The 27,533-nt window shown below is 36.6% G+C and overlaps 1 protein-coding gene across 2 annotated transcripts in view; it reads right to left on the bottom strand.

The window, feature by feature from the left end:
* Window positions 1-454: 454 nt before the first annotated feature.
* The window catches only part of ARHGAP29 (Rho GTPase activating protein 29), a 79,199-nt gene continuing 52,120 nt past the window's right edge, over window positions 455-27,533 (bottom strand). For both annotated transcript variants that reach the window (XM_030868713.3, XM_030868714.2), the window contains exons 13-23: window positions 20,602-20,759; window positions 19,919-20,058; window positions 19,534-19,638; window positions 16,988-17,086; window positions 15,528-15,667; window positions 15,051-15,239; window positions 14,644-14,781; window positions 10,288-10,520; window positions 8,735-9,065; window positions 8,494-8,602; window positions 455-6,022 (exon numbers count right to left, since the gene is read on the bottom strand). In XM_030868713.3, coding sequence (XP_030724573.2) covers window positions 5,139-6,022; window positions 8,494-8,602; window positions 8,735-9,065; window positions 10,288-10,520; window positions 14,644-14,781; window positions 15,051-15,239; window positions 15,528-15,667; window positions 16,988-17,086; window positions 19,534-19,638; window positions 19,919-20,058; window positions 20,602-20,759 — 2,526 coding nt within the window. In that variant the 3' untranslated portion in view covers window positions 455-5,138. The remainder of the gene's footprint in view (window positions 6,023-8,493; window positions 8,603-8,734; window positions 9,066-10,287; window positions 10,521-14,643; window positions 14,782-15,050; window positions 15,240-15,527; window positions 15,668-16,987; window positions 17,087-19,533; window positions 19,639-19,918; window positions 20,059-20,601; window positions 20,760-27,533) is intronic.

Here is a 27,533-nt window from a genome sequence, read left to right as displayed (position 1 = left end):
TTTTTTTAACCACTGTAGTCAGAAACTTAGTTCTATAAATAAGCACTTCGTTGCACTCAAGAAAATGAAACTGTTTCTTACTGATTGTATCTATCCGCTTGACAACTGTACTTTTTGAAGGTAGATTAAAAGAGATCATTTTACAGGAGCAAAAAAAAAAGAAAAACCAATGGAACTTTACAACTTGAAAATCAGCATGTTGTGTTTATGTTTCAAAAACGAAATATGTTGATGTTCGTACTGCTTAAAAGTCACTCAGGAGACTAATAGAACGTCATTGCATGTTTGGGCTGCAATGTTCTCAGCACCCTGAAAGTAGTTCAAGAATTTGAAGCTGAGAGAGATCTAGATATTTACTGATTTTTTTTTTTTTAAAGAATATCTTGTTTCAAGGCCAGAAACCTGATGTTTTTTGGAAAAAAGGAAATGTCAGTTAATTTTTTACAGACCAAACTTGAAGGGCATTTAATTAGTAGCCAAGTGTGACTGAGTTCATAGATGTGTAATAGAGAACTCACTACAGTTTTTTGAGAGAGAAATGCAAAGTGCTTAGAACAGTACCTGACCTAATAAATTCTCAGTACACCTAGCTGTTTTATTATGATCAACATTTCTTTTATTTTTAATTTATATTTTATTTTTGGCTGTGTCGGGTCTTCGTTGCTGCAAGAGGGCTTTCTCTAGTTGCAGCGAGCAGGGGCTACTCTTCGTTGCTGTGCGCGGGCTTCTCATTGCGGTGGCTTCTCTTGTTGCGGAGCACGGGCTCTAGGTGCGCAGGCTTCAGTAGTTGTTGCATACGGGCTCAGTAGTAGTGGCTCGAGGGCTCTAGAGCACAGGCTCAGCAGTCATGGCACATGGGCTTAGTTGCTCCACGGCATGTGGGATCTTCCTGGACCAGGGATCGAACCCGTGTCCCCTGCATTGGCAGGCAGATTCTCCTGTGCCACCAGGGAAGTCCTGATCAACATTTCTTATAATGTACTCAATATCATGAGATAGCAGAATCACCACAGGCTTAGAAGTCCACCAGCCTAGGTTCATATCCAGCCAACTGAATTACTTAACTCCCCTTGGTTAGTTTCACCATGATGGGCAAGATGGTGATATTCCATATTCTATAGAAGAACACTTGCAAACCTTGTCTTAATTTACATTTCCTGTTTCTGCCTCTCTCTCATTGGGAGGACTTGTAAGAAGTCTGTCTACAGGCAGCGTGACAGGTCTAGTCAGATTTTAGAGGAAGCTGGTTAGGGATTTTTCAGACTTCTTCATTTTAAGGCAGGAATGATGTTTTGAGCTCTTGGTCTCTGAGTAGGTATACACTGTCATCTGACAAGAAAAGAAAAGGAAGAGTTGTCACTTTATATATCAAAATCAAACTCGGGTGGCACTTGATAAAAAAGCATGGGTTGACAGATGGATTCATTCCCAGGACAATAGAGAAATTATATAATTTTTAAAAACAAGTTATTCTCAGCTTAAAGGTTACATAGGAATTAGTGAATATTTCTTTCTGCTTAGTAGACAAAAACTGCTCCCTACTCTATAGGAATCCCTATCCCTAAAGTTACATTAAAAGATTAAAGGTACACTTTGAATGAAATCGTAAAATTATATATGTGTGTGTGTATTTAAATTAATGTAACAAATGACTACAAAATATACTGTTTTTTGAAAAAACTTTGCTTCTATGAAGTTCCATTTATAAAAATTTCAGCAAGAATTTCCACAAGACAAATTCACAGAAGTGAAATTGAAAGTGAAATTGTGTCAAAGAGTTGTCATAATTTCAATAGGGCAGACATTGGTAATTAACCTCAGAAAAGTTACACCAATTTACACACCAACCAAATGCACATGCCCTGAATCCCAAGGCTTTTGTCAACTCACTTAATCTGCCTTTCAGATACACTAAACCCACACCACAGTGAGAGCACATCATATTAAATGCCTTCGATGTCCTTCTTAATCTGATCAAATAATACATGGACTATAACATTCATCCTGTCTGATTAAGTTTGAATAGTTTTATTTTCAGTAAAAATTGCCATTCTCCCCATTTTACTGTTTACTCCCAGACTTGACTTTCTTCTCTTTTTAATCAAGTCTGGACCCATGGTCCATGTTTTCTCAAACTAGTATCCTGAGCTCCTTCAAACCCTGTCCCTTTTTGCTGCATCTCTCCTAAAAAATTCCCATTTCCAGAAAATTCCAGCTCTTTGCTCACACTCCTTTTTATAGCTGAAAAACATCAAACAACTCTGAGCCAGGTATTCTATCTCAGGGGTAAAACTTTCAATATTTTACCATTAAATATATCTGCTATAGACTGTATTTCTATCAGTTTAGGCAAGTTCTATTCATAGTTTGCTGTGAATTTGTATAGTAAATTTTGAAATTCATCAAATCCTTTCTTCAATTTGCATGTGAGATACATATTTTTCTCCCTTTAAAAAAATTAAGGTGGAAAATTATGTTGATTTTTCAAATGTTAAACTATATTTGCATACATGGAGAGTTAACCTCACTTGGTAGTGATACATTATCCTTTTTCGATATTGCAAGTTCCTTTTCTATGTATTGTGATGTCCTCGTCAGATTGTGGTATCATGAGTAGATGGACTTAGTTTGGAAGTGTTCCCTTTTTCTATTTCCACATAAGTGAAAAAACCTTCTTGACCATATTTCTGCATGGGATTCTCTACTGCAACATAATGAAAACATTCAATTTTTAAAACAAATTGTGACGGGAGATGAAAAGTGGATACTGTACAACAGTGTGGAATGGAAGAGATCGTGGGGCAAGTGAAATGAACCACCACCAACCACACCAAAGGCCGGTCTTCATCCAAAGAAGGTGATGTTGTGTATATGGTGGGATTGGAAGGGAGTCCTCTATCATGAGCTCCTTCTGGAAAAGCAAATGATTAATTCCAACAGGTACTGCTCCCAGTTAGACCAACTGAAAGCAGCACTCGACGAAAAGCATCTGGAATTAGGCAACAGAAAACACATTATCTTTCATCAGGATAACATAAGACTGCATGTTTCTATGATGACCAGGCAAAAACTGTTATAGCTTGGCTGGGAAGTTCTGATTCATCTGCCTTATTCACCAGACACTGCACCTTTGGATTTCCATTTATTTTGGTCTTTACAAAATTCTCTTAATGGAAAAACATTTCAATTCCCTGGAAGACTGTAAAAGACACCTGGAACAGTTCTTTGCTCAAAAGATAAAAAGTTTTGGGAAGATGTAATTATGAAGTTGCCTAAAAAATGGAAGAAGGTAGTGGAACAAAACAGTGAATACATGTTGAATAAAGTTCTTGGTGAAAATGAAAAATATGTCTTTTATTTTTACTTAAAACCCAAAGAAACATTATGGTCAACCATCAGAATCTGGCAGCCCTGTGTTTTTGACTCCAACTGTTACACCTGTGGAACCTAGAGCATATTATTTAACTAAGCGTCAGTTTCCTTATCCATAACACAAGAATAATAAAGTACTTACCTACCCATTATAGGATGCTGTAAACTTGAAATAATTTATGTGGAACTTAGCAGAGTTCATGGCACGCAGAAGGGGCTCAATCAATGTTGGCTCTTATTTTCTTTTTAGGTTTTCATACCAATACAATTCTTTTATATTTTTTACAATGAGGACTAAAAACAAGGCTCCAGTACAAAAAGATTTGGGTTATTCTTTCTTCCTAGTCCTTAATGTCATATAGAACTATAGAACAACTTCCCATAAAATGAATTCCATGTTGTAGTCAAGGGACATATGAGCCCCAAGTGCTGACCACTAAGCCAATGGTTAATAAACCTTAAAGTCTCACACCCTAAGAGGCAACAATTTCAGAGAAACCACAAGAACTTGAAATAATTTAACAGGTTAATGTATATATTTTTTATCAAGTATAACATGGTCATACAAAAGCATTTGTTACAAATATAATTCACACATATAAAAAGAGGCTATTTTATTTTTTTGTCCCTTTTATATCCTATTTTACGCAAAATGACAAAACCAAGAAAATAACAGAACTATACTAGTTCCAAAAACTGGGAATTTTATAAATGAAATATATCCAATCATCTATACCTCCTCTCAAATTCCAAACAATGAGGCTTATTGAATTATACTTAGAATCAACTTAAATAAATCTTTGTATGATTCAGATGAAACATACATTGTCAATGGTTATAAACTCAGGTAGAAAAAGTACATAAAATTATTCATAAGTGAAAACACTTCATACAAAAGAAAGGGTTTTTTTTTAAAGAAAATCCCAGACAATATTAAAAGGAAAGGCACTGAATTTTAAAACACTGTTTTGGACTATTATATAAAATACCAAAAGGTTCAGAGCTGTTGAACAACAAAAGTTTATGCAGAACAAAGCCGAGAAGTGAAAATTACTAAATGTATAATAGCTAAAACCAAATAAGACATGACTGAACTATACAATTTGGAAACATGTTTAAGTGCATTTTCTTTGTACAATTCAACTGCCTCTCACGTGTAAAATCTGGCAATTAATTAAAATGCAATTAAATACAGATTTGCAAGCCTTTGGGCCATTACGCAAATATGAAAAAGTTAAGTGACTCGCCAATTGAAAAATACAAGGTTACACACATACCATAAAAGCACAAATGGTCAAAGATACACTATAAAATTGTGTGAAAAAACAATCATACCAAACAAAGATCTTTCAGGCACTTGCACTCAGAAACATTCCTTTTATAAATAAGCATGTAGTTTCACGTCAAAAAAATAAAGCTGATTTCCTCAATTGCACCTATTAGTTGAGAGCTATATCATATATTAGGGATGCACTTAAATGGACCATATTATGGGGAATCAACTGAACTTTAAAAAACATGAGTCTATCTATTTATTCACAACTTCAAAAATACATATAATTCCAGTGAGGCACAGATGGGGCCCTATCAAAACATTCTGTCATTCAATACAACCAACACAGGATAACACAACACAATGACAAAAAACAAAATCCATGATTTGGCAATCCTATACAAGAGAGGCCCTGTCAAAAATTTCTTCCAGAAAACAAATACAACACCACAAAACAACAAAACAAAAAAAGAAAAACTGAATTCTGACAACCCTACACAAACTGTGGGATTTCATCTTCAAGGTCTTCAAACTGCTGCATTCGTTTCAGCCTCGGTCTCTGACATGCTGGATGTACACCAGGTAAGTCACGCTCTTCAGCCTTCTCTTTAGGCTTGCTAACCGGCTGCACGGGACCAGCTGATGCATTTTCAGAACCTGGAACTGATTTCAGCACGTGCTCCTGGGGAGCGTGAGTTGTGCAAGGGGGCACAGCTGCGGAGGATGTCACAGATTTCTCCTCATCCCCTCTCCCACTAGCAGCAGGAGCAGGTGGTTTATAAAACGTGGTCCAGTGCTGGGGCTGCAGTGTTCTGGGTGCTCTGACAGGAGCAGGAGGGCAGGAGTCAGAAGACCGTCTCTCTGACACCTGTCTGGCTGACCTGATGGGTTCTGTGTATGGCTTACTGGTGGTGCTGACTGGGTGGTCCCCACCACTCCTGATGCTCACTGACACTTCTCTTTCCTGGAATGCACTGGGCACAATCACTGCAGTCTTTGCAGTCAGGTCATTTTGTTCATACTGTTTCTCCCGAGTTTTCTGTAGAGGTTGCTGATCAAAGCAATCAAATTTGGAACAAACAATAGTTGGGGTGTCTTTTCTATTAACTCCTTCAAAGGTAGGATTCTTGCAAAACTTGTTTGAATTTACATTCCCCATATTTCTGCCAGTTCTCTCATTAGGAGAGCTTGCAAGAAGTAGTAGTCTGTCTACAGGCAAACTTACAGGTCTAATCTTGGTCCTTGGAGTATGCCTCTCGACACCATTTATTTCCCTATCGGACTTCAGAGTAGGCAGCTTGGAGGTTTTACAAACATCTTCCATCTTTTGTGATGCTGATTCAAGCTCTTGGTCTACAAGCAAACGCACTTTGTTGTCTGAAAAAGGAAAAGATTCATTTAAAAATCAAACTTTATGGCACGCAGTTAACAAGAGAGTCCAAACGAGTTATAGATGAACACCCTCTCAAAACAAGGGTCTTCATGTATTTTTTCCAAGTTATTCTCTAGGCAGAGGAGTAAAATACTCATAAAATATTAAAGGTACACTTTGAATTAAAATGTTAGAATTCCATATTTATTTAAATCAATATAATAAACAGCTACAAAATTCACTGCAGGTTAGTGAAAAAAAAACCACACTTGCTGATGTAGCTTCTCTTATGTGCTGTGTATGAACAAGTATTTGCTGGCTGAAAGGGTCGTCACGATTTCAACAGGCAGATATTGGTGTGTTACCCTCAGAAAAGTTACACCAATGTACATGCCAACCAAATGTAAGTATGCCCTGAATCCTAAGGCTTTTGCCAACTCAATCTGCTTTTCAGTTACATTCAACCCACAGTGAGAGCATATCATATTAAATGCCTTAGATGCCCTCATCTTATCAACTAATAAATGGACTATCATATTCATCCTGTCTGATTAAGGTTGAATAGTTTTATTTTAAGTAAAAAATGCCATTCTCTTTATTTGCTGTTTACTCCCAGACGTACTTTCTTCTCTTTCCTATCAAGTCTGGACCCATGTTTTCTCAAACTGGGACCCTGAACTCCTTCAGACCCTATCCTTTTTTGTAGCATCTCCCCTAAAATAGTCCCATTTCTGGTAAGTTCTGGCCTTCTGCTCATGCTCCTCTTTTGGGCAGCGGTCTGCAAACAGCAACCCATCAGAATGACTTGACAGTCCTTACCTCATCTGACCTTTCTCCTTACCTGAGACTGTGGACCTCTCTTCTCTGGGCTTCCAGGACAGTGCTCTCTTGTTCTGATTTCCCAGGTGCTTCCCCACGTGTATAAAACACCCTAAGGGACCTGACACACTGTGGTCAGGCTGTAGGCACCAAAGTGCATTCTTTTTTTTTAAAGAAGATGTTGGGGGTAGGAGTTTATTAATTAATTTATTTTTGTTGTGTTGGGTCTTTGTTTCTGTGTGAGGGCTTTCTCTAGTTGTGGCAAGTGGGGGCCACTCTTCATTGCGGTGGGTGGACCTCTCACTATCGCGGCCTCTGTTTTTGTGGAGCACAGGCTCCAGACGCGCAGGCTCAGTAGTTGTGGCTCACGGGCCTAGTTGCTCCGCGGCATGTGGGATCTTCCCAGACCAGGGCTCGAACCCGTGTCCCCTGCATTAGCAGGCAGATTCTCAACCACTGTGCCACCAGGGAAGCCCCAAAGTGCATTCTTAAGTTCTAAGGGAAAAAACTTGAGTGTAATGGGTAAGAGTGCAGACTCTGAACCCCACCTGCCAGGTTTAACTCAGCTCTACCCCTTCTGCACTAGGCAAGGCAATCTCACTGCCCCTCAGTGTCTTCATCTGTCAAAAGGAATCATAATTTTATCTATGATTATATGTGGCCTAAAAGATCTAACCATGAAAAGTGCTTATTTATCTGGTATACAGTTAGCCCTTGAAAAATGACATTTATTTTTATTACTATTCCTAATTGGGAGCCCTAGCTCATGGAATAGTGAAATAATCACAGACATAGGTCCAAATACTGAACAATTTATTAGGGGCATGACCTCTGACATTATTTAACGTCTCTCAGACTATTAGGCTATGGGTTGAACGGGGCTATTACTACCTATTTATAGCACAGAATTGTTGATAAATGGAATCAAACAAGAAGCACAGTGCTTAGCACAGAGCAGGCAGGTACTTAGTGAATGTTAGCTCCCTTACTTTTTAGACCTGTCAGGCTGTGACCACTAATACTTCATTACACTCAAATTTAAAATATATGGCTGCACTTAAAAAAACTGCAAGTTAGCTCTAGTGATGTACAGAATTATAGTAACAAGTGGAAGCCTTTCCACAAATGAATAGCTTGGTAGCTATCACTGAAACTAAAATTACCATACAGTGAATAAGATGATTACAGTCAAGGAAATTAAAAAGATATACACGTAAGTGTGCTTAATGTGTTACAGGCAGGCAACAGGAAAAGGCATTTGAAAAAAATTTTAGAGGTTTTTTGAGTCTAATTTTTTGAATTTTAGGAGTCTAGTTGACACCTTATGAGTAATGAGATCAGTACAATGATCTATAGTAATAGAAGATGCTAACGAATCATCATACTGCTTACCAGATTCTGCCTTGACTTTAATTAATGGCAAAAATAAAAATAAAAAAAGTTTTCAGAACACAAAACACACCTTCGAACTCCAAGTCTTTTTATAAGAAGGGTTATTGCAAAGAATGAAGGCAACTTTCTTAATGGCCGGCAAAGATGCATTTACTAACGAAGCTTCTTTCTCTGACTTCTCTTAACGCCACTCACCTTGGCTTTTAATCATGGTTTATTGGGACAGTTTTAAGTCAGCAAATATGCATTTTACATGGCCACTCACCAATGAGACATGCATCACATTTTTCGAATGCATTTTGCTTCCGTTCTGATTCCTCAAATGATGCAGTGGATTCAAAACTTTTGCTTTCACTATCTGCAGTATGGATATCCTGTTGATGAAGAAAATTTTTAAACTTGAAGAAGCAAAACACACCTCAAAATAAACAGTTCAAAGATTCTTAACTTATTAATAACGTGAACATTACAAAGTTCCAACACAATTCCATAAGAGCAAAACTCACTTCCTTTGAAGAGAAAAACAGTGACTTCGTAGAATGTTCTGGATCTCTTTCTTCTGGTGATAACAGAGGCTTCGGAAGATAGCCTTGGTCAACCTGAGGTGCACCACCACCTGCACTACACACAGCTATATCTTGTGGCTGTAGGGACCCATCGAAGATCTTCTGTGAGTAGGTAATGAGGAACTCCACCAACCTCGCTTGATTTGAATAGTCAGCAAGAGAGGAGATGGTGATAGGAGCAGCTGTGGGTCTTGGCCTAATGAGACTTGGTCCAAATATCACCCCCAAGTTTCTGGAGTTCATTTTGTTTTCTTCTGCATGATCTACGACTCTGTGATGCAGAACACAAAAGGCTGTATTAGATTTCCTTGACAGTCGTTTACTATGGGCTGGGAAGGGTGGAGGAAAAAATGGGCTGCAGAAGTCTAGGGAAAGGATCTATTTATTTGCTTAAATACTGACCACACACCAAGTTGGGTTTCACAGTATTAGGATTAAATATAAGTAAGTAGAAGGAACCAGTACAGTTTTACCAGCAGAAATTAAAACACACCCCTAAAAGCTGCTCCCACCTTAGTAAATATATATTACATCCTCCCAAGTCCATATGCTGGAAACTTTCTATCTCACTGCTAGTCTCCAAGCCTAGTTGAGCCTAAAGATCTCTCTGCTTTATTGCCAATCCCACTGCTCAGACCTTACCTCAAGCTCTCATCACCTTTTATTTCTCTGGCTATTCAAAGAGATCCGAACTGAAGTAAATAAATACCTCCCCTCCAATCTATTCTCCATATTGCTGCCATAAAGATCTAACAGGCAAACCTGAGCATGTTAAATTCCCGGCTAAAAATTCTTTAGTGAGTACAGAAAGAAGACAGTCGACTCATCTGCCAGGTATGTATGACTTTACCAGGACTCCTCCAGCTCACTTTGTGCTACGCTTGCTATATCCTGGCCTAACCAAATTACTTAAATGTCCTCAAAAGCAAAATGATCTCTTGTGTCTCTGTGTCTATTACCCTCTGCCTGGAATGCTCTTTTGTACATTCTCTGTCACCAAACCATTACTCAGTTCTTCAAGTCTGGCTCAGGGTTACCTTCTCTGATTCATGACCCCCTCTCCCCCATCTTCCACTGCATGTTGAGCAAAGTTCCGTCAGAACAAGAATGACGCTGCGCTGCACTTGTGTGCGGGTCTGCCCCTCAAGCTGACAAGCACAACAGATGACAGAAACCTTATATTTGCATCCTAATTTCCCCAGCCAGAGCCTGGCATATAAGTGGCATCTGAGGGAAAGATGTTGGCTGCACGAACACATATTCAATGTCTCTCTTTCCCTAACACATATTAGAAATGAAACATTCAATGTAAAAACAATACCACAAGAGTGTGAATGTACTTAATACTACTGAACTGTACACTTAAAAATGGCTAAAATGGTAAATTTATATGTTATGTGTATTTTACCACAATTTTTAAAAAACCCATAAAACCCGAAAAACTGATCAATTATCCACCCACTAATCAATGTCTGTCTTATTCAAATTCTTACCGCTTAAGATGAACTATGAGGTAATGAAGGCTGTTAAAATTTGATGCTGGCAATTGTCTTAGAAGATCCTTGCTTTTTAGAAGAATTCGGTTTATTTCTATGCACGTACTTGGACATTTTTTGTCCTCAGGATTATCCTTTTTCATCTCTTGTTCTTCATTTACATGTTGGATCTCTATTGCAAGGTCTATAAATTCCTTGTACAATCGGAATAAAATAAATGGTTCTGGTAGCTAAAGAAATAAAATTACATTAGAAATATCATTCTGCCCATTTTTTCCCTGTTAATAACCTACTGAATAGCTACTGAGTGGTTTAGCATGTTCTTTTTAGAGTAACAAGACTTAAGGTCAATCACATTTAGAAATGTACATGTCTCATCACGAGGAAAAATATTTTTCTATTTCTTTAATTTTGTATCTGTATGAGATGATGGATGTTCACTAAACTTACTGTGATAATCATTTCATGATGTATGTAAGTCAAATCGTTGTGCTGCACACCTTAAACTTATACAGTGCTGTATGTCAATTATATCTCAATACAACTAGAAGAAAAAAAATTACACCCAAGAACAAGAAAAAAAAGAAATGTACATATGTTTGCTAGATGTGATCTATAAAGTAAATCCGATATCACCATACATTATATCTATATTAAAAATGACTTAACTGGTAATCAGTAAAACTCTAAACCTAAAGCCACATGATATGATTTTAAAACTCTGATAGATATGCTATACCAATCACATTCATGACTGCCCCAAAGTTAGCATGATCTTCAACTATTTTATTAAAACAAACCCAGGATAATATACAATATAAGTCAAATTAATTAGAAAAAGCTTATTTTCTGTTGGTATGGGGGAGAGAGAGAACAAAAAGCTATAGGGTGCTTGTGTTTTACTCGGGCCAGACTGAAGATTAGCAAAAGACGATATGACTTACGAGAAAGAAACTGTCAACATTTTGTCATCCAATTTTTAAATACAACTTGAATTGCCATAAGTAGGTCAAAAAAAGTTCCTCTCTCAAACTGTCAATGGGCATACCACCTTGATCTGTCTACTGGCATAACTGATTTCAATGATTCCACTGCTCAGCAATGGAAAATACAGCATCTCTCTGGCTAGCTGATGTCCTACAACATCTGTGGTGAGGTAGGCACCACTTCTCCAGTTTCCCCTTCTGTTCCCAGAGAGGGGAAGCCTTGAGATTAATTTCTACCTCTACCATCTTGGTCACTCTTGGAGCTTCAGATTTACCACATGGTAATGAGTAAATAAAGGCTACTCTCTTAACACTGTAAGAATTGAGCATGGCTTCCCACACTAAAGCTTTGGTCCCATAGTATTCCTAGGATAAAATGAGAGCTGATAGTATTGGACCCCATTTATTTCCTCTCCTCCACTGAATAAAAGAAATAAAGGATGATTCATTATGAGATTAAAAGTCATTCAAAGACACTGTTTCCACTTCTCAGTTGAGAATCCTATAAAATGTGATTGAAGAGATATCAATAGTTTCCTGGGCTAATGTGGCACATCCAACATTTGTACCTAATTTCTTTCCCTCCTACCACCCCACTGAAATACAGTTAAGCCTACAGGACTGGAAGAACAGGAATGGGGACAAAAGTAACATTTCACAGGCTGAAGAGGAGGTGAACAAGTGCTGACGTAGCACTCCTGAGAAAGCTGAAATTCCAAACTGAGAACCAACATGATTTAGCGGATCCTAAGGAGACTCAGGGATTGTCAGACTAGGTCCTCTGATCTCGGGGAAGGGTGAGCTATCTGAACAGCATTAGATTTCTAGACCCTTGTCTCCACTCCATGCTCCTGAGCAACCTCAGAAGTCTGGGGATTTCTTCTCTGGGCAGTGTGAAACAGAGGGTCTCTGGACGGGCAATGCCAAGCACAAGGAACAGGTGGGCAACTATCTTAAAATAAGGATTTAATGACTGTGTGCCTGCTGAATGCAGAGATCCTGGAGCTTCTACCTAACATGGCTCCCAGAGTTCTGGAACCATACCTGTAGGCAGGGAAAGACCTTTCTCTGGGGTATCAGACCAGCCCAAGAGCAGAGAACTAGAGATACAGACCTCAGGTACTTCCCAAACAGCTCTCCTAGATAACACTACAGTAAGGCTCAAAATCTTCAAAGCCTTCATGTATTCAAGAGCTTCTGGATAGATTTCAGTTCCCAAAGCTTTAATTTTAAGGAGACAACTATGGAAAAGAGTCAAAATAAGTAGGAAAAAAACCAACTTGAAGGTCTACAACTGTGCTGTCAATATCGTGGCCACTATCCACATATGGCTACTGAGCAGTGGCAAGGTGGCTGCTCCAAACTGACGTGTGCTCTAGATGAAAAGTATATGCCATACTTCCCAGAGTCAGGGCCGAAAAGGTAAATGCTTCATTAATAATTTAAGAACACTGATTAGATGTTCAGATAATATTTTCAATATGTTGAATAAAATATTAAAATTAACTTCACCTGTTTCTTTTTATGTGGCTACTAGATAATTTAATATTATATATAGGGCTCACATTATATTTCTATTGGATGGGGCTAGAAGCTAAGCAGAGGTAAGAATCCTCTTTAAAAAAAGCTACGAAGAGTTCAGGTAGAAGAGATGCTGCATTCAATTTAAAAAAGAATGCTATAAAAGGCACAGAAAACCAGAATTCTTGGAAATTAAAAGACGATCTCAGAAATAAAATAGTTTACAGTAGGAATGGAAGAAAAAGCTGAGGAAGTTTCTTAGAAGGTGTTAAAAGAAAACAAAAACAAATGAAATTAGGGAAAAGGGAAGGAAACTAGAGAACCACTGTGGTTGTTAAGTATCTAAATATAAGTTCTAGAAAGAAAATAGAGAGAAAATAGGAGGAGGAATGAGCAAGAAAATTAAAGTTCCAAGAACTAAAGGACAAGTAAGCAGAATGACAGAGCTTGTGGAGTGCCTGAAACCATGGATGAAAATACACCCACATCAAGGCATACACTGTGAAATTTTAGGATAATGGAGAGAAAAAGAAGATTCTACAAGCTTTCAGAGAGAAAACAATAGGCCACATAAAAAGAATCAGGAATGAGAAGGATTTCAGGCTTCAAAGAGAATAAAAAAACACCTTCAAATTTCTGAAGAAAAATAATTTTCAGCCTACAATACTATAAACTTTCACAGTATCCCCATTCAAGAAAGCAGAATAAATACATTTACAGATCAAACAGTTTCAAATATTTACTCTTATTCCACCTTGCTCAAAGATGGGCATAACCAAAACAGGACAATAAATAAAAAACAGGAAGACATGACACAGAAGACAGGTGTTCCCTCACAGAATTGGGTAGAGAAGAGAGATCCCAGGATGACAGCTCTTCACCATATTAAAAAGGACCCAGATGAAGAACAAAGCTCCTGAGATGGACACAATGAGGACCATCGTCACTATGCTCTCCGTAACTGTCTCTTCACTTTCACCCAAGGACAGAGAGCTTCACCCAAGGACAGAATGCAGCTGGGCTTGTCCCAGATCTTTTGTACTTGGCTTATCATAACAATGTGCTGGTTGTTCCTGTAACCCTTCCAGGAACTGCTGCCTGAGCCACTATGGCCACTTACTTCACCCACAGAAGCGTTTTCTTCAGACCTACTCCTATAGCATGCAGGTACAAGAGTGAGCAAAGAAAGAGAAAATATAGAGCAAGTCCACTCCCGACCACATTCCTGCTGAATTTACAGTACCTCGTTTATAGGATAGCCCTGCCCCCCAACTAAGGTGAACTTCATGTTCCCTGAATGCATTCACACCTTGACTAGTAACCTCCCACGATAGTTATTTTAAAATATCTATGAAAGTAAAGCCAAACTATGACCCACACACTGTTCTATTGGCTGAATTCTTCACATAACAGTGTGAATGGTGGACTTTTCTTAAACAGCCAGATTTATGCTTTCTACTCAGTTTTCTAGAACTTAATGATATATTGTTTAGGAATACACAACAGGTATTAAAACTATTAAGAAAAGAGAGGGAGGTATTAACATGGTTAGGAAAGACCACTGGGTAGAGCTGTGGGCTACAACTGGGGAGGGGCAAACAGGGGCCTTCTATAAGGTATAGTGATATTTTATTTCCTTAAGCTAGGTGATGGAAAATGAGTTTTTACTATTATGGGTCTTTAAATTGTACATATATTTTATACACTCTTTGATCTGTACATTAATAATTGGAAAGATATTAACATGGTCTATGTCAATGAAAAAAATATGTGTGGCAAACATCAGCAAACCGCAAATTATATTTTTGCTCTATTTAATGGTAAATTTCAAGGCTAAAAACTTTACCTGTCGAAGGTATAATTTCAAGACATCACAGATGTCATGTGAACTAAATTCTGAAATGTCTACCAAGTGCATTCCATTTTCCAATGCTTGACACAGTTTTTCAGTTTTTATTTTGTTTCCACATACACGATAAATTCCCTTGAGAAGAAAAGAGAAAAAATTTTGCAAAATTCTGCTTCAGTACAAATGATTAAATGCAGACCTCTAAATATACTTAATGTCTACTTCAATTCTAAATATTTTAGGAAAAAACTAGGACCAAATGAGGTAATATTTTCCAAATAAATCTGAATAAATTCAGTTATTTAGTAAAAACTGAGAGCACTGTTCTCCTTTAGTGTCTCCTTATCATTAGAACAAATCACATTTACATTTAAAAATTTTTAATTTTAAAAGTTATAATGTACCTGTAGACACAAGGCTCTATTTTCAATCTCTGAGGCACATATTTTGAGTACAAAAGGGATGCCATCTGGTTCCTTTTTTGCAACTTGTGTGAATTCTGCTCCAAATAAGTGTATTTTCCCCAGAAGTTTCTGATGACCACAGATGATGACTAAATTTTCCAAACACTTTCGGTGACAAACAAGGAGACACTACAAGAAAATGAAAGTCTAAAATGGTTAACTCACCTTAAAACTATTCACAACTGGACAAACTACAGGTAGAGTGGTAACAGAACAAAAATGAGTTTAAAAGGTATTACTTGTGGTGTTTGAAATACATTTACTAGCAAAATGAAATATAAAATTACAGAAATACACCGTGGTTCAATTTATTAAAAATACATTTGCAAAAGATCCTAATCGGTAAAATGAATAACAAAAAGCATTGCTCAAAGCAAAAAGCATAAAAGGGCTAATGTAATTCCAGAATGACCTTACCTCTTCGCATTCAACACCCTGGAATACCACAATGCCTTCACAGTCCCTGCACTTTGTGGGGGATCTCAGTTTGCGAAACTTGTGAGTGAGAGCTGCCTTTGACATCAAAGTTTTCTTAAATGTTCCGAGGGAATTGGGTCCTTGTAACAGAAGTAGAATAGTATGTAAGAATTGTAAGACTACAGAAAAATTATACCGTATGATACTACATTTAAAAAAATCTTTAAATAAGATTACAAAAAGCTCTTACTATAATAACAAAATAAGCATCCAACTTATAGATCTCTTACAAGGCACACATATATCAAACATTTAAGCTACGAGTAAAAAATCACCATCAGACCAATAAGATACTTCTAAAATAGCATGGCATAATGTTTCCAGAATCAGCGAATTTACAGTTATTAACATGTCCTTTATTACACAGGTGGCATTACATTCTTAGAAAATGACCCTTTGAAAGCTTGGAATAAAACTAGCTATATGAGGTTAGTGTGTCAGCATTATTTGCATTAAAGATAAAGCTATTCTCAATTCATTACAAAATTGTAAGTAATACTAGCTAGTTATCTATCAATATCCTACCAGAGGGCTTCCTTCCCTGGTGGTGCAGTGGTTGAGAGTCCGCCTGACAATGCACGGGACACAGGTTCGAGCCCTGGTCCGGGAGGATCCCACATGCCGCGGAGCGGCTGAGCCCGTGAGCCACAGCTGCTGAGCCTGCGCTCTAGAGCCTGCAAGCCACAACTACTGAAGCCCACGCACCTAGAGCCCATGCTCTGCAGCAAGAGAGGCCACCGCAGTGAGAAGCCTGCGCACCGCAACAAGGAGTGGACCCCGCTCGCCGCAACTAGAGAAAGCCCACACGCAGCAACAAAGACCCAATGCAGCCAAAAAAAAAAATCCTACCAGAGGTCAGATGTTCTTATACTATTTAAGAAAATGATACCAGAACAGGTATCTGGAGGTCTCAAATGAAGCCATTAACGTGACTTCTCTTTTATACCCTTCAGCATCCACAACTTTCCCTGCCCTCAAGAAGTACATGTATTTACTTTTCCCGCCTAGCTTCTTACACTATTTCTTTTGAAGAGGCTTTTCTCATATAGAAATTCTCATGACTAGAATGTCTCTCATGTATTGCAACACTCTGAACAATTACGTCACTATTAGATTTATGAAAGACCAAAATATCTAGCCTATTTTATCAACATGCTAATACATTTTGGCTCCAGTGGTTTTGCTGTTTATTCTTATATTTTTACTTGTAGCATTTGATTAATACATTATCAACCCATACTTGTACATAATTTGTTGGGATATATTTAAGTCACCATAATGCCTTTTTTTTAAATACACAGTAAAGGAATTCTTTAAATCATACTATTTTTTCCCTAATATCATGCAATGCTACTGATTCAACTGGTTTAATGGAAACTTGATTCAGGTGAGTGTAATACCAGCTTCTGAAGGGGAAGGTGGCTCTCTTTCATCCAGATCATCTGCAGAAGACATGGTTCCACTGGATGGAGTTCGTGGAAGTTTTCGGTGAAAGTCTCCTAAAAGAAAATTCATTGTAGAATTTAAGAAATGGGCAGTGACAACATTTTTTGAATAACGCAAGTCATACTATTATATTAGCTACAATGTAAACATTTGCTTCCATTCACAGACTTTGGACACAGGGGATTCTGATACTCTTGGGAACAAAAGAGGAATGAGCCAAATCTGACTTTTCCAAATAAATTTAAAATTGAGGATCACACATTCCAATGAACCTTATTGTCAACTTCTGATAGTAAGTGCTAGAGATTATAAACTCAAGGACAGGGAGTATTTTCTATTCAAGTCTTATATCTAATGTCTGACAGAATAGCTGGCACAATGGTAAAGTTGTCATTAAATGCTTGTTGAATTAAATGATAAAGAAATACTTACAATGTAACCTAAAGCTTTCTAAAATAAACAAAAATCTACAAATATAGCAATACAACAGTACCATCACATTTATGTTGCCAGTAAGACAGAAGACCAGGAACCAGGACCAATGATCCTGGCAGGGAGCAGAGCATGGGATATAAGCTGTCAGCCAAGGACTCTGCCATGTGTCTCAAAGCATGGGTGGAAGCAGCCTGACCAGGTAATGAAATGAGGTTTATTTGCTCCCTGCTGATATTACACACAGGGCTGTGTCTAAGTGGAAGGTTACACTTAACTCAAGCCCTTAACAGTCTTAAGAGTTAGAAAGGGCTTTACAAATTATTTAAACCACATCTCTCCCAAAAGATTCCCCCTGCCTTCAAACTATGCTTAAAAGGCGGTCATCTAGTTTTTGTTTTGAATGTGTCCTCCAATGACTAAGAAATCATGAGACCACATGCTGATTTTCGAACTATTCTAACTGTAAAATGACTTCCTTGTATTGCTGAGCAGAAACCTGCCACCTATAAATCCCAGCTCTTGGTCACATGTCTCCCTAAAGGAGCAAAGAAGCAGGCTGACTCTCACCCTTTTACACTTCAATGTCTGAGAACAGCTGTCACGTCCCCAGGTTTCCTCTTTCCCAGGCTATGCATCCCTCAGTCTTCACCCATTTATCATGCGACCAGTTTCCAAATTTCTGTCTTTACCACATGAAGTCTTACAGGATTCCAAATAATTTAGAGCTGGCTCTAGACTGTCTCTTAATTTCTGGGGATAGCTAGAACCACTCTGTTTTTACAAAGCTAATTACAAATATTCAGTTAAATGTTTAGGACTGCATCTCCAGAGTGTCCCTGAACAGCAATAATTTTAAAGTAGGACTCAAAGTAGTTGCTGACAATCTGCCTATAAACCCCAGTACGGCATGGAAGTCATTTCTAACTTTAAATTCAAGGGCTTTATTTACATGAATAAAATTTCTGTAATATGTAGAACACCACGCAAAAAAAAAAAGCCTTGGACTCTGAGGTAGGTTAAATCCTAACTTATCTTCCGCAGTGCCAAGATCGTAGGAGAAAGACACTTAGCCAGGAAGAACAAGACTGGGAGAAGTCTCTGGCAGAAAAGCGGAGGAGAAAGAACATCGAAAGTAATACTCTCAAGGGTTCAAGTGACACCTTCTTCTCTTGCTAGCTGTATTACCTCTGGCAAGTTATTCTCTTTGAAGCCACTAAGGGAGAGTTCAAAACATCTATTCTGCCTCTCTAAGGAGCATGAGACTATCAAAGTACCTTAAAGCACATTTATAAAAAATGAAATTATCACAGGCACAAGAACTGTTGTTAACTGTACAGTTCATTATAGTGATTAACTACAAAACAATCCAAAAGACAGATAATCACATTTACGTTCATAAAACGGAATACTATACAGCATACAGTATAAAATAAAGACAGCTTCTCATATCAGTATGATCAAAAAAAAGATGCATGAAAGAAGTCACAAAAGAATAGTATGATTTCATCTGCATACTATTCCAAAGTGGGCAAAGCTCAACTAGATATAAGTACTAAAACATTTAAAATAGCCAGGGAAAGATTAACAAAATTCAGGATGATGGCTCATCTGGGGGGTGATAGAGCAAGGTTATCAAGGAGGTATACATAGAGGCCTTCTAATATACTAATAATGTTTTATTTCTTAGGCTAGGTGTTGAATATATAAGGGTTTGTTCTATTATTTTTATTTAAACTGTACACATATATGTACAAACCCCTCTCTATGAGACAGTTTATTATAAAAATAAGATAGTTATAAACAACAAGGATTTACTGTATAGCACAGGGAACTATATTCAGTATTTTGTACTAAACTATAATGGAAAGGAATCAAAAAAGTATATATATACATAAATATATGTATAACCTAATCACTTTGCTGTATACTTAAAACTAACACAATATTGTAAATCAATCATACGTCAATTTAAAAAAAAGGAAAAGAAAGTAGTTAAAAATATCCCCCTAAAGGAAAATTTTAATCTGTCATTGAATTTTCACTCTAGACTTAAATACTTATGTACCTGGACTTATAGATTCAGAATCCAGAGATCTAGATTCACTGCTTCCTCCAGTGCTCTCAGAATCACTAAACATCCCAAATGTCCATGACCTTATAAAAGAAGGACCTTTAAGAAAAGAATATTTAAAGTCAAACTTGGCTACAGACAAATTTCATAAGTGTTTCAAAACACTGACATTATTTAAAATGAGACAAGTCAAACTTCTTTAACAGTGTTAAGCAACTGACTGTAAGACAAGCACAGTGCTCACAACTGTGAATAAAACCTCATAAGGTTACAATTCAAGGCCTGATTTTTAAATTCCAGAGCTGCAATTCATTTAATGATCCCATTTAAACAATTTGATCTTTCATATATTAGTGCTCTCTTTAATGTGAAACACTACCTGATATGTCTGCACTGTTAGAGCATCTGTCCTCTTCAATCTTATTAGAGTTGTCAGGAAGGCGCACAACATCTTCTAAAGAGTCGGAAGGTCCATATCCAGGAGTGTGAGGGGTATTTGTTAACTGTTTATTTACATTCCTAAGAAAAACCCAAATAAAACTCATCATTCAGAAGCATGACTACTTTATTCTATTTTCAGGAAAATCTGTTAATTTAATGAACAGAGTAATTAAATTAATGAAATATTAGGAACAAACCATATTATACTGTTGAACTTCTTAAAAGAGAGGTGAATAAAACTTATTAATCATTTGTATTTATTATAGCTGAAACACAGAAAAAAAAAGCAAAAGTACAGTCCATTATTCATATCATGGTTAAACTCTTCTGGTATAACCTGTGTGGAAAATGTAGGTTGTTAAGTTTGTGGACATTCGAAATTGATATGACCATGATTTGCCATTCTCAAAGGATTTCTAAATCTCAAAGAACCGAGCTCTGTGTTAAAATGGAAAACTTTACTCTTAAGTGAGTCGCCTCTTAAATAATATTTTAAAAATTCAGAAGGTTTTAAAGTCAATTCTACCAGTGTTAGAAAAAAACATCACCTGACACCAGATAGGAAACTTAGCAGTAAAGGTTTTATGCCTTGAAATAATTTCACCTAACATTAATTCTCACCCATCAACTTTTTCTTCCTCAGCTGAATTCGTGGCCCTGACAAACTCACTGTACTCCTGGCCTGGGTCATAGAGTTTGGCACCATCACAGAGAGACTGTAAATTGTTCGCGAGGGAGGCAGCCTGCAGGTGTTGCATCTGGAAGAGGTTAACCGTTACCTGTGGGAACAGATAGAAACAAAAGGCAACGTAACTCATGTTATAGAGAATGCTGCATAAATACACATTTATTTCAAGTGACAGCACCAAGAAAAAGGTCACACAGTGAAGAGCTCAACAGTGAATCTCCTCGAGAGCACACTATGTTGCCTGACTCAGTACCAGGTCTAAATCAGAAAAATAAAAAAAGAAAGTAGTTTTAATCCAATACCTAAGAGCAATCATTTCTGGCAAAACTGGCTTTAATCTGAAACGTTTAAAAGCACAACCCTGTGTCCCTAATGGTTCACAATTTTAGGAGACAGATATGTTTTTGAGGATCCCCAGCTCTGTACTGATGGTCTGACCACAACTGTCTAAACTGAAAAACATGGGGAAAAATATTCCAATCAGAACACTGTTATTTTGACTTTCACTTCTTCAATCCTTTACAAATAGAAATGCTTTATACTCATAATGTGTCCTACAGCGCTCAGTTTTTATAATTAGGTACTATCCCGAGTCTCTTCAAAATACAGTATTCCACTGAGTTTCTACAAATGCCTAAATACACTGTCACTACTGCCACTTATAGTAACAACAACAATAGCAGCTGGAGCGTGCTTACAATATGCCAGATCCATTCTGAGAGCTGTACACGAATTAACTACTCTCATGTTCACAGAAACCCAGGCTTTGGGTATACTACAGCAAACAAACAGATGAGATCCCAGCCCTCATAAGAGTCTGCATTTTCCTGAGGGTGGTGTTGGAGAGAGGACAAACTAAGTAAATAAGATAATTTCTGGTACTGAAAACTGCTACAAATACGATATATTGTCAGGTGATGGAATATGACCAGGTATATGCTTGCAAAAAGGTACTTTGGACGTGACAGTTTGGTGAAGGACTCTCTGAAGAGGTAACATCTGAACTGAGACCTGATATAAGAAAGAGCCAGTGTGAAGTTTCAGGGAGAAGACCAATCCAGACGAACGGAAGAGGCAGTGCAAAGATCCTAGGGCAAAAGTGAGTAAGAAAGAACTTGTCATGCTCAAGAAACAGATGAAAGGTCAGTGTGGCATTTCAGTTTGAGATGAAGCCAGAAGGGGAAGATGTAATCTAAACCAAGGTAAGGGGTCTGGATTTAAGTACAACTGAAGGAAGCCAGTGGAAGGTTTTAAAAGGGTGTTAAGAGCTATAACATGATCTGATTTATTTTTCTAAATGCCACTCCGGCTCCTGTGTGGGAAATGTGAATGAATGCCAAATTTCAATTGGCTTAATGTTATTTCAAAGACTGCCATGTTTCCTCTTTCATCTCTCTTGATTATACCAGATGATATGTTGAACTTCTGATTAGCCTCTAAGTCCTTTCCAAGATAGACAGGCATTCTCCAAAGATAACTAAGAGTCAGCATAAATAGTATTTGAAAAGTGCACATAAATGAATAGCTTGTTTGTGCCCTCTTTCAAGGAACATAGGAAATTCAAACTGTGGATGGTAAAGTTTAAGTCCAGCAATTAGCTACAATCAGGGAATTCTCCAGTTAATGGTAAACTGAACTTACTTTCTTGAGTAAAGGTAACTAACTGTATGTTCATTTTTAATACTTTTTAATAAGCTCTATGAATCTAGTTAGAAACACCAATAATTTAAAAAGCCAAATGAATATACTGGCATAATCGCTCATCGGCTGAATGTTCGTCTCTGGGTACTTATTAATAATAAAGACTTAAGCAATAATATATACTGGAAGCCCAATCTTAAAATCTCTTTTCCCTAAATGATTCAGCCTTCTCCCTCACCTAACAGAAGTGTTAAAGATTGAGGTCCCCATGGGGTAGACCCTACAGGACTTGCTGGGCATCTTAACTGGGGTGGCTCATGGGTACCTCAAAAACCATCATGACTCTAAGATCTTTTTGTCCCCCAATCCCTTCCTGAGTCAGGGACTTGGTCCTTTTCTTCTAGGCCCCCAATGTGTAGCACAGTGTCCTAAGTGCTTCATAAAGGCGAAATGACCAAATGAATAGTAGTAGAATGTGTTATCAGTCAAGGTCATACTGAAATTCTGCACATTTCCTGGTACTGCTAACTCAAGCACATAGGACTTCCAACTCTATGCCCAGCTTTTGTCACCTACATCTAATTTTTAGCTATTCCATGGGCACATAGATTAGCACACATTTCTCTGACAGCTGTTGAAACTGAATATGCCATAATATCAAATCAATGGGAACAGATTCTCCCATATAGATTAGCAATAATCTAAAAATTAATTTTTGTTCAATATAATTTTCTATCCTATATTTTTAAAAAGATAATTTTTTCTTGAATACTCTTTAAAACAAAAGGCAAAACTTTTGTGCTAATGTTTCCCATTCTTCAAAGCCCATTGATTTGATTAGGTCTTTAGTGACTGACTTGGTAATTTCTCCTTCCTCTCACTTAGTAATGTAATTATGATCTACATCCCATACCCTTCAATACTTCATAATTCAAGACAATTTTGAATATTCAGGAGTAATTCTTGTTGTTCATGATATGACTTACAATTTTGCTGGGACATGAAACTGATTTGTGTATCTTTCTTAAGACAGTGAGTGAATATAACTGTGTCTAGCAACTTTACATCTCAAATAATTTTGTTTTCTCTGCAATGATATGCACAATAACATATCCTAGAGTGAAAATAAAATTCTTTTAAAAACAATTTGAGAGATGGTGTTGCAAAATAAGTCACCAAAATCCCCCAATTCTCCTGCTTTGATGGAGAAGAAAACATAAAGAAATCTGAGACAATTATGGCTCTTACCTGGGAAAAAACACCAATATTCAAGAACTCAATGTTGGATTTGGTATCTGCTTGGATCTTCATGTGAATAATGCCATATGGAATAAGTAAAACTGATTAAACTGGTTCAAAAGAACTCCAGCTAGTAAGAAATTCTGCTCACAAATATATATAGAGAAATTTTCTATAAACTGTCTCGATACATTACATGCTGTAGTGATTTTCAGGAGTTTGGGGATTTGTTCAAGTTTGGGGAACTTTAACCTCAAAGTCTACTTCATACACTGATATGTACTGCTCTCCAATTTTTCAGATGTATTAATTCTCTCCCCCTAAATAAATGCTAAACTCCTTGAGGGCAGGTCTTACATTTCTTTTAAATAAATAGTAGGCATTAATAAATACAGATGTTATATACAAAATTAGGTAACTTCTTGTTTATATCACATCAAATTAAAAGAAATCATAATTGTTGGATCACCAAATAGCATCACTTTTTAAAAGGGAGGTAGACAAACAAGATTAAGCTCATGAGAGAACTCAAAACCATGTCACATGAAGAAAAGTAATCAGATTTGGGGGTGTTTTGCCTGGAAAAAAACATCCAGGGAGAGAAGGTAATAACTACCTTTAAATATTTAAAGTACTATCTTATGGAAGAGGGATTATATCAGTACAGTACAACTTGAAAAGGTCCACAAGAAAACAGATCTTTTTTAGCTCAATATAAACATCATATTAATTTTGGAGCTGTTCAAATCCAGGCTAAGTAATCATTCAGCAAGACAGCATAGTATTCAGGAGCACAGGCTCTGAAGTTATTCAGCCAGGGTCTATCTTAGCTTTACAACTTACATGCTGGGTGACCTTGATATCAAGTTATTTATAACTTCTCTAAACCTGTGTTTCCAAAAAAGTTAATGTACAAATACATATTATAGGGAATCTTGTTCAAAATGCAGATTCTGATACCAAAAGTCTAGGCTGAAACCCAAGATTCTGCATTCCTCACAGGCTCCCAAAGGAATGACAATGTGACTGGTCCAAGGAATACATTTTGAGAAGAAAGGGTTTCTAAGCTTCAGTTTCCTCATCAGTAAAATGGAGCTTAAAACAACTGTTTTTACCTAGTAGTACTCTGTGAAAATTAAATGAGATAATGAAGGCAAAGAGCTTAAGGCACTGGCAAGCACATAATCTTAGCTATTGTTTGAGGTGAAAAGGACTTGTTAAAGGTAAAAGATTGGCTTAAATAATTTACGTGGGAATTTTGGATCCTGGGATTTTGTAATTCTTTTAAATAATTTTACTAAAATTGATTCTGTAAATTAACCACATATTAATTAATCAGAATTTGATAAATAAATGAAATACAATTTTAAACACCCAAAAACATTTTAAGGAAGACTTCTGATTCAGATGGAATAAGCTCACTTCCCAGTCTCTCAATGAATTTTCCTAAGAACCCTTGACAGAATGCATGGATTAGCTATCTGAGGGCTCTGAAAAGTAAATGGTAGCAGGTAGACTGTGGAAATAAACTACAAATCAAGGTATGTAGTACCAAAGCATACCAATTAGTGGTATGCTTCCTGTTATTTTTTTTCTGCTACTGTGTTTCCCAGCTAGTACACAGCTCCTACTCAAATAAATGTTTGACTAAAAGAGTGGGGGAAATCCTTTGGTTTCTTTTGTATGTTTGTTTTCTCTTCTGCCCCAGCCCCCAAGCAAGACCCAAGCCCTAAGATGGAGTCCTGTGGCAGTGGCAGTGATGGCAGTAGCAGCAGAATAGACATCTAAAAACTCTTCTCTATAAGCAGAGGGGAATTCTCTATAAGTAGATGAACTGTGGTCTGAAGAGTGAGGGGTCTGAAATTCCTGTTTTTTCTTTCTCTTTATCCTTCCCCTACTTGGCTCTTAAAGCAGCAGACTAGGTTGACTACAGTTTCCCAGCCAGAAAACATAGAAGGGAGCCCTTAGGAGTTGAAGAGTGAACCTAGCTAGATCAAATGCCTGCAAAACTTTTTAAGAATCAACATTCAATATAGGTTATAAAGAAAACCCAGAGTCATATAAGGTAATATTGCAAATGTCTAGGATATCGTCCAAAACTACTTGTCACACAAAGAACCAGGAAAATCTCAGTGACTCACAAGAGAAAAGATAATAAACAGATACCAACCCTGAGATGACTCAGCTACTTGAATTATCAGATAAAGACTAAAGCAGATATTATAACGATTTCAAGAAGGGCCAACAATATTAAAACGTGGAAAGACTGAAGTCTCAGCAGAGAATTGGAAGATATAAAAAAGAAACAAGAGGAAATTTTACTACTGAAAAATATAATATCCAAAACAAAAAATTTACTGGATTGACGTTATAAAAAATGGAGATAACAAAGGAAAGAGTCAGTGAACTTGAAGCTAGATCAGTAGAACAAGAGAAAAAAAAGACTGGGGGAAAAATAGGTCCCACATTCCTGTGGGATAATAACAAAACGTCTGACATTTGAGTCTTTAGAGTCTTAGAGGAAGAGGGGAGTGTGTTACAAAAAAATATTTGAAGAAAAAATAGTCAAAAACTTCCCAAATATTGCAAAAGTCAAACTTGCAGATTCGAGAAGTTCAGGGAACCCCAAATAGGAGAAACCCAACAAAATCCACACCCAAATACATTGTAATCAAACTGCTGAAACCCAAAGATAAAGAAAAATTTTTGCAAGCAGCCAAAAAACCAAACCAAAGCAAAACAAAAAACAATGCATGCCACATAGCGGAACGCTGATTCAAATGACTATAGATTTCTCATTAGAAACTATGGATGCCAGAAGGCAGTAGAATAACATTTTTAAAGTGTTGAAAGAAAAAAACCGAATTCTATAACCAGTGAAAATATCCTTCTGGAATGAAGAAGAAGTAAAGACATTCTCAGATGAAAGACAACCAAGAGCATTCATCACCAGAAGACCAACTATAAAAGAAATGGCAAAGGAAGTTCTTTAGACAAAAGAGAAATAATACCACAGAGAAGATGGAACTTTGGCGTGAAAGAATAATAACAAAAATGGTAAATACCTGGGTAAATGTAAAGACTATTTTTCTTCTCTAAAATATGAGACTTTTGATAACAAAAATTATAAGATTGTCTGGTGAGGTTTTCAGTGTGCATAGATGTAATATACATATATCAAGCACAACCCAAAATGAGTAAAGGAACTTATATGGTGGTATAGTTTTTACATTCCACTTGAACTTGGTAAAATATTAGTTCTAAGTAGACTGAAAAGTTCATATATATATATACACACATATATATAGGTATATATATATATATATATATATATAGTGCAACCATTTAAACAAAAAACACTATACAAACAGATATAATCAAAGATCCAATAGATAAATTAAAATGTATATGAGATAAAATTTAGATAATCCTTTTAGATAAATTAAAATATAATTCTAGTATATAAATAAAACAGATTAAATCTTTAATAGATAAATAGATGAATTAAAATGTAATTCTAAAAAACTATCAATTTATACAAAATTAGGCAGCAAAAGGGAAACAGATGAAGGGAAACATAAGGTACAAATATTAAACAAATAAAAAATAGTAGGCCTAAATCTTAACATATATTTACATTAAACATAAATGGTCTAAACATTTCACTTAAAAGATAGAGATCATCAAAATAGATTTTTTAAAAATCAACATTGAAAATATGCTATATAAGAACTTCATTTAAAATATAGTGATTAAAAGTAAACAAATGGAAAAAGATATACCATACTAAAAATAATAAAAAGAAAACTTAAATACTTCTATCAATATTAAATAATGTAGACTAAAAGGCAAGGAAAATTACCAGGATAAAAAGAGACATTTCATAAAGATAAAAGGATCAATTCACCGAGAATATATAACAATCATTAATATATAAGCAACTGAGAGATTCAAAATATATAAAGCAAAAACTGATAGAATTAAA

This window comes from Globicephala melas, chromosome 1, assembly GCF_963455315.2.
Source record: "Globicephala melas chromosome 1, mGloMel1.2, whole genome shotgun sequence".
NCBI classification, from domain to species: Eukaryota; Metazoa; Chordata; class Mammalia; order Artiodactyla; family Delphinidae; genus Globicephala; species Globicephala melas.
The sequence above is the reverse complement of the archived record's forward strand: the minus strand, read 5'-3'. Positions and strand labels throughout refer to the sequence as shown.